Source organism: Python bivittatus, unplaced genomic scaffold (assembly GCF_059951505.1).
Source record: "Python bivittatus isolate LINGU-HERP-01145 unplaced genomic scaffold, Pbiv_v1 ctg000320_np1212, whole genome shotgun sequence".
Taxonomy (NCBI): domain Eukaryota; kingdom Metazoa; phylum Chordata; class Lepidosauria; order Squamata; family Pythonidae; genus Python; species Python bivittatus.
This window is the reverse complement of record NW_028277052.1, coordinates 8,825,333-8,837,809: the sequence shown is the minus strand read 5'-3', so window position 1 is coordinate 8,837,809 and position 12,477 is coordinate 8,825,333. Positions and strand designations below refer to the sequence as shown.

General features: G+C 41.3%; 1 protein-coding gene across 2 annotated transcripts in view; it reads right to left on the bottom strand.

The window, feature by feature from the left end:
- The window catches only part of ETS1 (ETS proto-oncogene 1, transcription factor), a 106,201-nt gene that overhangs the window by 18,613 nt on the left and 75,111 nt on the right, over positions 1-12,477 (bottom strand). For both annotated transcript variants that reach the window (XM_007424018.4, XM_007424017.4), the window contains 4 exons: positions 12,120-12,320; positions 7,204-7,281; positions 5,234-5,482; positions 1,771-2,031 (listed from right to left, as the gene is read on the bottom strand). In XM_007424018.4, the coding sequence (XP_007424080.2) occupies positions 1,771-2,031; positions 5,234-5,482; positions 7,204-7,281; positions 12,120-12,320 (789 nt within the window). The remainder of the gene's footprint in view (positions 1-1,770; positions 2,032-5,233; positions 5,483-7,203; positions 7,282-12,119; positions 12,321-12,477) is intronic.

The following is a 12,477-nucleotide window of genomic DNA, read 5'->3' as shown; positions in this document are numbered from 1 at the left end:
ACACATTGTGCATTACAACTTCTTGTCAGGCAGAAATACTGGAAACAAAAGCAACTTTAATATGATCCAGAGATGGCCATCAAGTGGGAACTAGTATAGCTTGGAGATCAAACCAAGAAATCGGGGAAGCAGAGGAATGGTTTGGAGCTGTAGTTGGAACCAGTTTACTGAGAACCAGGTTCTCCAATAAAGCCCCAAATTGTGCAGGAAATCTTCGAAACCCTTCTTAAAGAAGCAGTCCAATTGACAGTTTGGATGAGTAACACTTCTCTAGTATCTAGAAGGGCCTTAAAGACCACTTCACCCAGGCCTTTGGAGAGGACAACTGATGCCCCTTTCTTCCCTTCTGTTCCCCTCTGGGTTTATTTTCTTTGCCATTCTTGTTCTTTTGTCTTGTGCTGGTTCTGCATTTTTTTTTTGTATAATTCTTTGTTTTTAAATGTTTTAACAATTGTAAACCACTCAAAGTCTCGGAGTCAGGCAGCATATTATCATTATCTGGGACCCCTTTTCTGTTGAATGGCATATTCCAACTTGCAGTCATAGTAGCTGACAAGAAATGATACTATCCCTGTAGCTGTGAGCTAGAGATTCTTCAACAACTCACAACAATACAAATCTAGCAAATAAGAGAGTAAGATGATCTATACCAGGTGAATGTGAACATGTATCCTTGCATTATCCTGACATCTGAAGCAGTTCAGGGGACTTCCTTGGTTCATTTCATATCTGCCCCACAATCATGGCTGAATGGAGCCTCTCTCCATTCAACCTCAATCACCACCCTACTTTCTGTTCTTCTCCTACTCTTACTGCCTCTACAACCCACAGAGACACTTCTTAGCTCAAAACTAAAATGACTAACCACTTCCTCTTGCATATAGCTCCTAAAATTATCTTCCATCTTCCCCACAGGCACCACATGCATGCACGCACACTCACAAAGAATTATCAGTCCTATAAAAAAACTCTGCAAATTGAAAGACTCATATTCAGGTGTGGTATCAGATGCAACTCCAACTGTCCCACTGCTGCTGCTAAGAACATTGAAAGAAATAAGTCATAATTGTTAACTCTTGGATGTATAACCTCTGTCTTAACCTGTGGCCTCTCCAAGGCAGGTGTTTCAAGCTTCCTTCCTCATTCTATCAGTGACATGAAGATAACAGTAGCCAACCTTAACAGGACTGTTTGTAAGCATCACTAATGTGATGTCTATAAAGTGCTCTAAAATACTAGGAATACGCAGAAAGTAAATCAGTGGGTCTGCACAACTGACTAGATTAGACTGAAGTGGGATTGGGAATCTGTGGTTCAGTGTGTTGTGAGAATCCACCCATTGTCTTAGTACACGTATGAACCAAGCTATCACAGTAAATCATAAAAAAGTGTTATTTTCTTGGGTATTATGTGGATACAGCCAATGAATTAGCTAACCCAGTTTCAGTGGGGTGTTATTGTTACTACTGCTGGTCCTGCCAATGAGAATGACACACTGGCAATGTTTGCATAATACACTGAACCTGGTGAACAATTTAGTCCATGAGTTTGCAGAATGTGCTGAATTATAAACTAACCAAACGAACTGAGTTTGTAGAACATGCTGGATCCCCCTCCCGCCCCCCAAAATATGAACAAAATTTAAAGGAAGCAAACTTAGCCTATTGAACCAATGCAGCTGTCAGATCCTTAACTGATCTGCTTCAGCATGTTGTATGAACACAGCCACGGGGAACTGTTTCAATCGACCACACTCTTCCAGCATCTTACCTGTGTAGCCAGCCAGAGCAGCAGCAGGAATGACAGGTTTGTCCTTGTTCATGTCAGTTCGGTCTCGAACATAGTCCTTGAAAGTGCCTTTGGGCTTGTGGTTGGGCAGAGGAACGGGATAGTCCTCTGAATCAAAGCTATCATAGGAAGGGACGCGCTGGAGACTCTGGAAGGATGACTGGCTGCTCCAGGACTGCGCCAGACGGTCACAACTATCGTAACTCTCTATACTCTCAAAAGAATCTTGGCCCCCAAGTTTACCTGCAGGGCAAGAAGAAAATGAGGTTCACATCCAACCAGCGATAGTGATGCCTCCATCAGGGGGAAAAAAAGGTCCAGGCTACAAGTGACATTGGGTGTAGACCCCCAGATCCCCTCCAACAGTTGCCATCAAATTGTCATGTTTTAATGTGACAGGAAGAGTCATTAAAAACATGGGAAGTCAACATTTTAATCATCCTTAATGAAATACTAATTTAGTTTAACTCAGGTTGCTGCTCTAACCACGCCACTTTTCCCCTTCTTTTTGCAGCACAGCCTCCAGCCTGTCCCTGAAAACCAAATAGATCTCTCAGCCAAAGAGGAACTGGGAGTCCTCATACTTCTATCCTGAAAGTCCAACACAAACCCTTTCTTTGAAGTATTATTGCTGGAGCTGAGCCAGAAATAAATTTCTTCAGCTGCAGATCTGCCTGAGGGCTGATGGCATGATGGGGTTAGAAGGACCCTGTGCCATCTTGGGTTGGGTTCAAAACAGGTGTAAGGGAGGGGCTAAGCTGAACCAAGCAATGAAATGGAAATGGGCCTCATATTGCCTTCTTTCAGGTTGAAGTTAGGAGTTATGTCGATCTGACACTTACACCTCCTAGTGCAAATAATATCTTGTTAGCAGGGCCTTTGTGAAACCATGGTTCACAAGGCTGGATCTATGCTCTGCCTCTCACTGCTTGTGAGTCCATGTCAGTGTCTCTGTGCTTTGACCATTTGCATGACCTTTTCTCTGAAATATACCTATTCCCCTACTCAGTTAAGGATACGGCTAAACCTGGGAAAGGGACAGACATCTTTATGGCTTTCACTGAATCCTAAGAAGGGAAACAGACAACCTGGGCTTCAGCTTAGGAGCAGAGTCTTACAAGCAGAGCAGAGATTACAAGCAGAAAGTCTCAAGTTCAGTCTCCAGTCTCTACACTTAACAGAACCAGGTTGTAAGGAGAGGGAATGACTTCTTTGTATAGATGACCGAGTAGATGGACAAACGATCTGACCTGCTATAAGGAACCTACAAAGACATTTGTAGGTATCAATCAAGAAGTTTCTCCAAACGTGGCAGACGGAGCTATCATCTTTTAGACTCACTGGCTTTCAAATTCAGGCCCTTTTGATAATCATGCCTTTGTTTGAACATTTTCCTATTTCAGCTGCATATCCAGAGCCTTCCAGGGCAAACAAGGAAAGACTGTGCGCCATCGCTTCTTCCTCCTCCTCCTCCTCCTCCTCCTCTTAATCATTAGATACTACCTCAGCCCTGGCAAGCATGAGGGTTATTCTTGGTTTCTTAGAGATCAGTTTGCCAGAAATCAAATCTGTCAACTCAGGCAACTCTGCCCAGATTTATCACTCTTATTTCAACTGAAAATCTGAATTCCTACCTAAGTTCACAGGTTTAAATGTAAACAAATAAAACAAATAAGATCTTATGCTGCACTTTCTGGAATTCCACTCTCTGGCTATTGCTCAACCTTTCCAGATTTACTGACAACCTGAAGAGTGTAGTAGGATCATTTGAGTTCATTAATTACCCAAACCAGTCTGAAAACAGCTGCTGGGATTGTGTAAGATCTAGGGGGAAAAATTCATTGGCAGAGATGCTGGCAGCTAAAACCCACAGAATAAATCTCAGAGGTGGAGAAAAGGCTTTGAACTGGCCTATTTGCCCTGTTTTGATTTGACCTCCATATCCCCTACCTACCTACCTCCCCACCCACCTGCACCAATATATAACTAGTAAGAATTTAGATACTGGCAGGGATCACTTGGCTGAAATAGATTCCAAAGTACAGAGAGTCTAGTATTTAGAAGATGTGTGATGCCCTTCCCATAATGCATCTTTGGAAAGCTCAGAAGAAAATCCATGGCTTAGTGAAAGGGAATAAACTCTAGCTCTTCTACAGTTTTGTTGGTAGCACTTCTAGTTGAAATATCTTGCATAGCATAGCTCAGGAAAAATTGTCCATCAGTCAAAGGAGATATATCACCTTAAGCCAAAACAGTGTTATTTATTTATTCATAAGCCTGCAAAGTAATCCCAAAGGAGGACTAATTTGTTAAATTTGTTAAACAAACAAACAAACCACATTATTTATTTAGTTGGTCGATGTGCCCAATCGACCAATTAAATGTGCCCGGGTAACTGCATCCTGTTGACCTTGGCTGATCTCAAAAGAGCTCAGCAGGGTCAGTTAGACCCGGATAATACTTGGATGGGAGAAAATGAAAAAAATCTCAAAGGGCGTAGGCTATATTGGGAAGTTAAAAAAGAAATCCTAGAAGGCAAACCACTTCCAAACAGTTGCCAAGAAAAGTATATGGATGTTTCTGGATTTTTTTTTCCTTTTTAAACATTGTGTGATGTGTGAGCTTAGCTACTGTGGCTTGATTACAGTGTGATCTCAGCTAACTGTAACATATTCCAAAAACCATGGTTAAATCATAGCTTTTAGTGATATAAAATCCCAGCCAGTGTTGTGAGTGGCCAATGATCAGCAAGTTTTGGTTTGTTGGTTTTTTTGTACTGGAAAGACAGACCAAAAGTCTTGATCTGGATTGGGAACCTAGCATGGGGGGGGGGAAAAAAACACCCTCTCAACCCCACTGGAAAGTGTAGGCAAGGGGTTTGAAAATCAAGGCTGGGACCAAGAACAAAGTCAAGTCCAATTCATTATTGAATAAGAAAAGCTGACATAGCTCTGTGGCATACATTTAAGGTATTGTGGTGGTGAGGAGAATGGATTTATAGGTGTGTACATGTTCGGAAGCAAAATCATTCATCCCTATTTGCAAAGAAGCCTGGTGTCCCCATTTGAGTGGGGAACTGTAACAGATATCTTCCCACCTGGGTTTTTGACATGACACAGTCCACCTTGTCAAGGTGGTTGCTATCTTATGACTGCTGCAAGAAATGCCTACAATAGCCTTTGCCAGTTCCACATTCTTCAAGATGTCTTGGACTATGACTTCCATAGTCAGTAGTTGAGGAAGAGTGGTTTAGAACATTTCTCTAGAAGTGATCTTATGTATATTATACCAAAACTACCCGTCCTTTTAGCAAGAGTTACCAGCATAAAATGCAACCATGAACTCCATCTGAAGAAAAGTTGAATGGGACAGCAGCAACCAGAATGTCCCAAGTAAAGGGGCCTTTGTAGGAGATTTGGAGGTGCTAACTATTAGTCTATACTACCTCGGCTGGCACGCCCCATGCACATGTTATCTGGTGTTACGACTTCCTGTTTGATTGTGAAGTAGTCTGTCTGCAAGGAGTCCATCTGCACTGGGTCACGAAGAATGACTGATGGGTACTCATTCTCATATTTGAGAGAGAGGAGCTCCTCAGAGCTGATTGGATGGAGAGTCTGGTAGGACTCTGTGATGAAGCTGGGCTCAGAAAACTCTGATGGAGGGACACACTGGGCATGCTCAATGCCATAACCTGCAAGGAAAAAAAGGGGCATGAATTAATATACTGGTCTAAGCTCTGGGTGTAATCTTTGACCAATGGGATTTATGCTAAAAAAAAATATGATTTAAGCTTAAAGATTAAGCCATGTCCCTGCCGTTGGGAAGTTGAGAAGATTCTATTTTTCATTATATTCCTGCTCTATATTTATTGGAAAAAATTAGGAGAAGAAATCTTGGCAATTCTTTCCTGTTTTTTACAATATTCCCAGGAGCTAAAGGTTTAGGTTTCAGGATTTGCTGATCATTTAATTGGTTAGATTCATTGATTTAAAATCAAACACATACCTTTTGACTGGCTAGAGATGTGCTCCCAATGAACTGGGCAACCCATGCTTAAGTAACAATATTTTGGAACTACCCAGATAGGGAGCAATCACCCATCTTGGCTGATTTCTAAAAGCTAGCTAGAAATTGTACCTGATTAATACTCTGATGGGAGATGGCCAAGAAACACCCAGGCTATAGCTTAGCTTGGGAAATTGAGAAAATCTCCTAACAGAAGGCAACAGCCAACCCTTCCTATATTGTTGCCAAACTGCATAAATACATTCATGAAGTTACCGGGAGTTGACCTTCCCTTGAAGGATCTTCTCTTTAGACAAATTCATGGATGAGAAAGCTTATAGTGACTACTAGTTGTGATAGTGCCATATTGCTTCCCTGAATTGCGCATAGCAGGCCTCAAATGCCATCTGCTGGGTGAGCAACAGTGAAAGATATTTATCAACCTTAGGTGTGGATAGGTTGTAAAGAAAGCCATTTCTTGTTTGTTTAGCCACTTGGGTGTATAATACACATTACTTTCACAGTTAATCAAGAGCAGTCAGAATGCCAGTTAGGGTTCTATTCTGTTAGCTGTTTTCACATGGCCTCTGCTAGATCATCTCCAGGGTTTAGGGCAGAAAAGACATATTTCCCACAACTTCTGCCTGATCTACCTGATTCCCAGGACTTTGACACAGATACACATAACCTACCTGAAGAATGGTTTTTCTGATAAATTTACTCCAGGTCACACTAGTCCTGAGTTCACATTCCATTATTTGTTCCCAGTCAACAGATCACATAGCTCTTCCAATATTCTATATACATTAATTTATCTAATAGAAGTAAATATGTGTAGCTCAGGGTTGAAATGTGGAGTCCTTGGGGTTCTCTGAGCTTGGTTGTTTTCTTGCAAATGTTTCGTTACCTAAGTAACATCTTCGGTCCAAATCCAAAAATGCAAGGGAATTCTTGGAAGCTTGGTGTTAAGACAAGGCAGCCATCAACAGGCACATAGAGATAAACAACATCTATGCACTATTCAAAAGAGACAATAGAAATGAAAACAAAAGACCAGAACATCTCCTCACCAGCAATCATCACCCAGATAAGCAGAGATTAACTCCAAGATTACCACCAGACATAAAATCAAGCAGGAACCAATACCCTAATCAACGAACTACCAGAGGGAAAAAATAAAACAAAACCCACACCCCCACCAACACTGGCAAGGCATGCCACAGTATATAAACAGAGAGCAAACCCCATTCTATTCTAGAACTGAAGATGTTACCTAGCTGGGTAACGAAACATTTGCAAGAAAACAACCAAGCTCAGAGAACCCCAAGGACTCCGCAATCAATGTATCTTCCTGTTGGGTCTATACAGCAGGAAGGGAAAAAAAGAAAGAAAAGGAATTGGACTTACTAATGAAATAGTCAGATGTATAGCGGGATTCTGGATAGACTGTATTTATTCCATTTGCTGGATATGGTTTGATCTCTTCTAAGCCAGAAAAAGAAATGAAAGGGAATATCTCAATTATGCGGCAACAATAAAACTAAAAACAATATCAATAATAACAACAATATATATTTTATAGTACTTCCCCGAGTGCCAAACACTATGCAGTTTTCTTATACATCCTCAAAAGAGCCTGTTAAGGTAGGTGAAGCTGAGAAACTGTGACCGATGCAAAGTCATCTCACAACTTTGTAACAGATATGTCAAAACGGACAAGTGAAAAAAAAAGTATGAAAACACCATGTTGAACATTGGAAGGGATGTCTACCCACAAATCTGTTGTGCTAAAGGCAACATGTGAACCAGAAAGGCATGAAACACTGTGAAGTCTAGTGATGTGCATTTAAACATGGCTCCCCACGATAAGACATGAACATCTGCATTAAAAGTTGTGTATGATTTCCTGGGTAGAAGAGCAAGGTTTTTCCTGTGTGGCATCTATTGTTTTAAACAGCTTGAAGGTACTTACTGCAATAAGGGTAACACACTGGTGCAATCAATATGGTTTGACTACAGTTCCCATAATCCCCAACCATTTGCCAAGCTGGCTAAAGGTTATGGAAGTTAAACATGAGAATTGTCCTCCCTAAGTTCTATTAAACAGATGTAGTTGATATGGTTACATAACTTACAGTGTGTAATAGGATTTTCCCTAGATTTTTATAGGGCTAGGAAAGCTGTTTGTGGCTGGCAGCTACATCTTATTATTACTCTATTTGGCACAGGCTAGTCATATTGCAAAATCACTGGATATTTTTTCACTGATTTTGGCTTAATTTGACTATTGTTCAAAAGTGTGAATGGCTAAGGAAGGCATAAGTAAATAATGGCCCTATTTTATTCAATTTCCCTGCAGAAAATCTGCAGGAAATCATGTCATTGTTATTCAGTTGTTGGGCAACCAATTTCAGCAGGAGGATCTTGAGGAATTGGGGGGATCAAGAAAAGGAGCTCAGGGCTGAATGTGACCCATGAGCTGCCCAACCTTTCTAGGGAGCCCCTGGGCTCAATATAAGCTTGACTAGCTCAGATTTTACCGAGCAGCACATCCTTAGTGCCTTAAAAACCTTCGCAGAAGCAAACACCAAGGACTGCATGGCCAAAGTCATCAAGATGGCCTGGGTCCAACTAAGACAGCAACATTCTGTCCTGTCCTGGTTATTTTACAAGTAGGCTTCCAACAAGCTTAGCTATTTCAAAACGTTTCAGTCAGAGGTGACTCACCTACCACAGGCTGTCTAACAGGGACAGAAAAGGCAGTAGGCAAAGACTTCTCCATTGGCATATATTTCAGAGTATTCAAAGCTGATTCCTTTCCCCTCCCCGTGCCCTAAAATAAACCCCTGTTCCCAACAGTCAGCAGTGCCCTCTCTTTGACTGCAAAGCCAGTGCCCTCTCTTTAACTACAACCTGGCCTCTTCCCTTCCCCGTGGTTGTCCATCCTGGGTTTGGCAGATCTTTCCAGGAGGGAAAAGGCAATAAAGGCTGCTGCACCTCAGCTCAGACAAGTCTTAGCTTTGTTTAGACATATTCCCCACCCCCTCCAGCAGCAGGGGAGGCCAAAATTAGGTACTTTTTGAATGAATGTGCATTATTCTCTGGCTGACTTCTGTCCAGCCTCAGCAGAAATAAACATGATTCTCACTTTGTTCTCTGGTGGGTCAAAGTTGGCCAGTGCATAAGTACTGTATAAGAATGAAAGGTGGCCACAGAAAGGTCTTCTTTTAATCTTAGCATCTTCATGAAAATTCACTCTACTAGCACGCTTTAGACCAGTGTTTCTCAACCTTGGCAACTTTAAGATATGTGGATTTCAACTCCCAGAATTGATGGCTGGCTGGGGAATTCTGTGAGTTGAAGTCCACATATCTTAAAGTTGCCAAGGTTGAGAAACATTGCTTTAGACAATCTTAATCTCACTAGCCATAGATAACAGCTGTCAGGTCCATGATGACTTCCCGTTTCTAGTTCTGCAAATAAAAATAGAAAGTGAAAACTGTTTTTCAACTTCTATCAGCCACTGTATGTAGCTAACTAGCTGTTTGGAAGGTACTAGCAAATCCTCAATTTTCTGGACCTCAGTGGAATGGGCTCTGCATACAACAGACCAAATTCCATTACAGTTTATGTAATGACATGTTTACACAAATGATTTAACTTGCATTATTTGCATAATGTCATTATGCAAAATTCTGTTACTTGCCTAATGATTCACTGCCACAGAGACGCACTGTTCAATTTCTCAGACTACGGAGAATAATGGACATGCTTTCCCCCCAAATAGTCCATTAAAACAAGGTTTCCCAGCATATGTTTCCAGGTCCTTGTTTAGCAAAAAGAGTCCTTATTCTCTAGGACTAAACCTTTGTAAATTATTCCCTATTTTGCCTATGTCCCCAGCTTAAAAGCAACTGGCTAATTTGGGCGTTGTTTTGATGTTCATCAATCTCTAGTTGATGAGTTGTTTCCTACAATTTTGTTTGATTCTAAGAGATAGCACTCATTAACTCACATCAAAGTTGCTATCAAAGTAGCAACAGTGTATAGCCTAGCATTTCATATGTAGATGAGGCTCATTGTGAACTGTTGAGAGCAGACTGTAGAACTGATGGATCCTCACTCCTACCTCAGCACATCTTTAACTTAAAGGAAAAAATATATATACATTCTTGGCTTTTAAAACAATTGTAGCACTAATACAGATTAGACCAAATCACTCACTGGTTTCATCTGTGCACACTTGAAAACTACAACTACAGATTTTCACTTCCAGACAATACAGCCCCTAAACTCCCATCTTCCACTTTAGGATAAATGTTTTGAATGTGCACACTGTATTGGATACAGAAATTTAAGTCATACAAACATAGAGAACCACCTTCGATTGAGTCATGCTCTTGCTCCCATCAAGATCAAGGGTGGCAAGTTTTTCAAGGATGCCGGGGTCACTCTCTCCAGAGTAGATTGTGCAAGGATAAAAGCTAAATTGGATTCAACTGAATTTACATTTAAGCTTCATCAAACCAATTAAGACCATGAATGTGATTCCTTAAACATTTTCATCTGATGGCCATATTTGAAGGGATATAGTGAGTATAGTGGGTATAGTGAGCTAAAGCTCTTTGGGGAGGATATAGTGAGTATAGTGAGCTAAAGCTCTTTGGGGAGGATATAGTGAGTATAGTGGGTATAGTGAGCTAAAGCTCTTTGGGGACGATCACATGCTATTTGGAGACATCAGCTAATGTACTCCAGTTCAGAATTCTCTACATTCATTGGTTCTTAAAAGAGAGTCAATCCAAGGAATTTTTCCCAGCCCACCTGAAGCTACCTGGAATTTTGGTAAGCCAAGTCCTTAAATCCTAGATTCCTAGCCATGCCATATGCACTAGGCATGCCATGATGCTCACTCATCAGGAATGAATGAACAGCACAACAAAACACATGGAAACTCAAATCTCTATGTTCTGGGTGCCGTTTGTTTGGTTACTCAACTCTCAGACTGAAACGAGTTGGAAAGGAAAAAGAAAATAGCTGCAACTCTATGCCATCAACAAAAGAGAGGAGAGGCTGCCCATCTTACATCCAAGCATGTTTACCTTCAGAAAGCCACAGAAGGTGGTAACATCACTTACCTTTTTAGTGGATTTCATGGGAGAGACAAAACTGTCCCCACCCACTCTTGCCTCCCAAAATGGAATAATAAGCACCTGTCTCTACCTATTACAGAAGCCTCCAAAATGGTTTGCAAACATCTTAGTGGGTGCCCTCTATTTACAATTGGGTTCACTTTATTATTCAAGACTGAATGTCACTCTGTTACTTAAAGCTCGTCCAGGAATAGCTGGTGCTTTCCCATTATTTTTGGCAAAAGGAGGTGTCAGAAACACAGCTTTACCCTTATAAACTGTGTGCAGCCTGGCAGTTAAGACCCCTAATTTCTAAATCAAGGCCTTTATATGAACTTGGTTCATTAGCGTCTTTTCTCCACAGGCTCCGGGTAGTGTAAGACTTCCCAGTTATTTGGCAAAGAACAGGATGCTGATGAATATACACATACTGGAAAATGCCACCCATTAACACAGGGCACAGAGGCACTTCCTATCAGCGGCTGTGTGCTGTTCTCCTGTTCATACAGTAACTCCTGTCCTTAAATGCTGCAGCCCACTGATGGAAAAGCTGCTGAAAAGACTTTGTGCAGGAATAACCAGCTACAGATAGGAGAAAGATATAATTTAACAACAGCCCTTGGATCTGGCGTATGTAGAGTAGGTCCGCAATGTGCTAAGTCCCAGTGGCATTGTACACACTTGCAGAGTTGAATGAATGCCCTAGTCTAAAGCTGATATTCTGCACTAGGGAGGGAGGATAGGTATCTCTTCGGGATTTGATGGCACTCTGCTATCCACAGATCCTGTGTTAATCAACCCATAAGGTAGACAGTTCTTAAATAAATAGACATCACTCTTAATATAGATAAGGCAATTTCCTATGTTCCCAAAATACAGATAAAGATAAAACTCCCTTTAAAAGACAAGGACAATTTATGGCTGAGGGCAAGCTGTTTCATGAGTCTTTCACTTTGGTTTGATTAGAACCTTGCCAAAGTATTCAGTACAGGACACAGTATATTTAATGCCTCTGAGGAACAACTAAACATCACCACGATAAATCAAAGTGATGCAGAAGCAGGAGCACTGGGTTCGTGGTGGGATGTTCAGGAAAACTCATAAACCTGCCTAGCCTTCCACTATAGTTCTGATCAAAGCATCCTAGGTCTTTGTTGGTGATCTTGTTATAGGTTTATCATCATATTTTACCTTTCTGCAGCATCTCCAGATGTTCCCAAAGAATGTCCCCTACAAAGTCTGGCGCTAATTCAAGGAAGCAGTCCTTCCCTAGAGCACACAGGGCAGCTCCATTCATGCAGAACTTCTGGAAGTCCACATCCTTCAGACTGAACTCATTCATGGCCCACATAATCCAGTCCCGTACATGAGTTTCTGTCCATTGGTGAGGATCTGCATGAGGAAACCACAGATAAAAACAGTCACTGGGTGTGCCATTTTGTATGTTGCTTACAACGTTCTATTGGGAAAGGCTGCAAGGCCTCTGTTAAGACTAAATTATTGGCCCTTGTATCTCTCTCAATGAAAAATCATACTCTCCCCCCTCTTG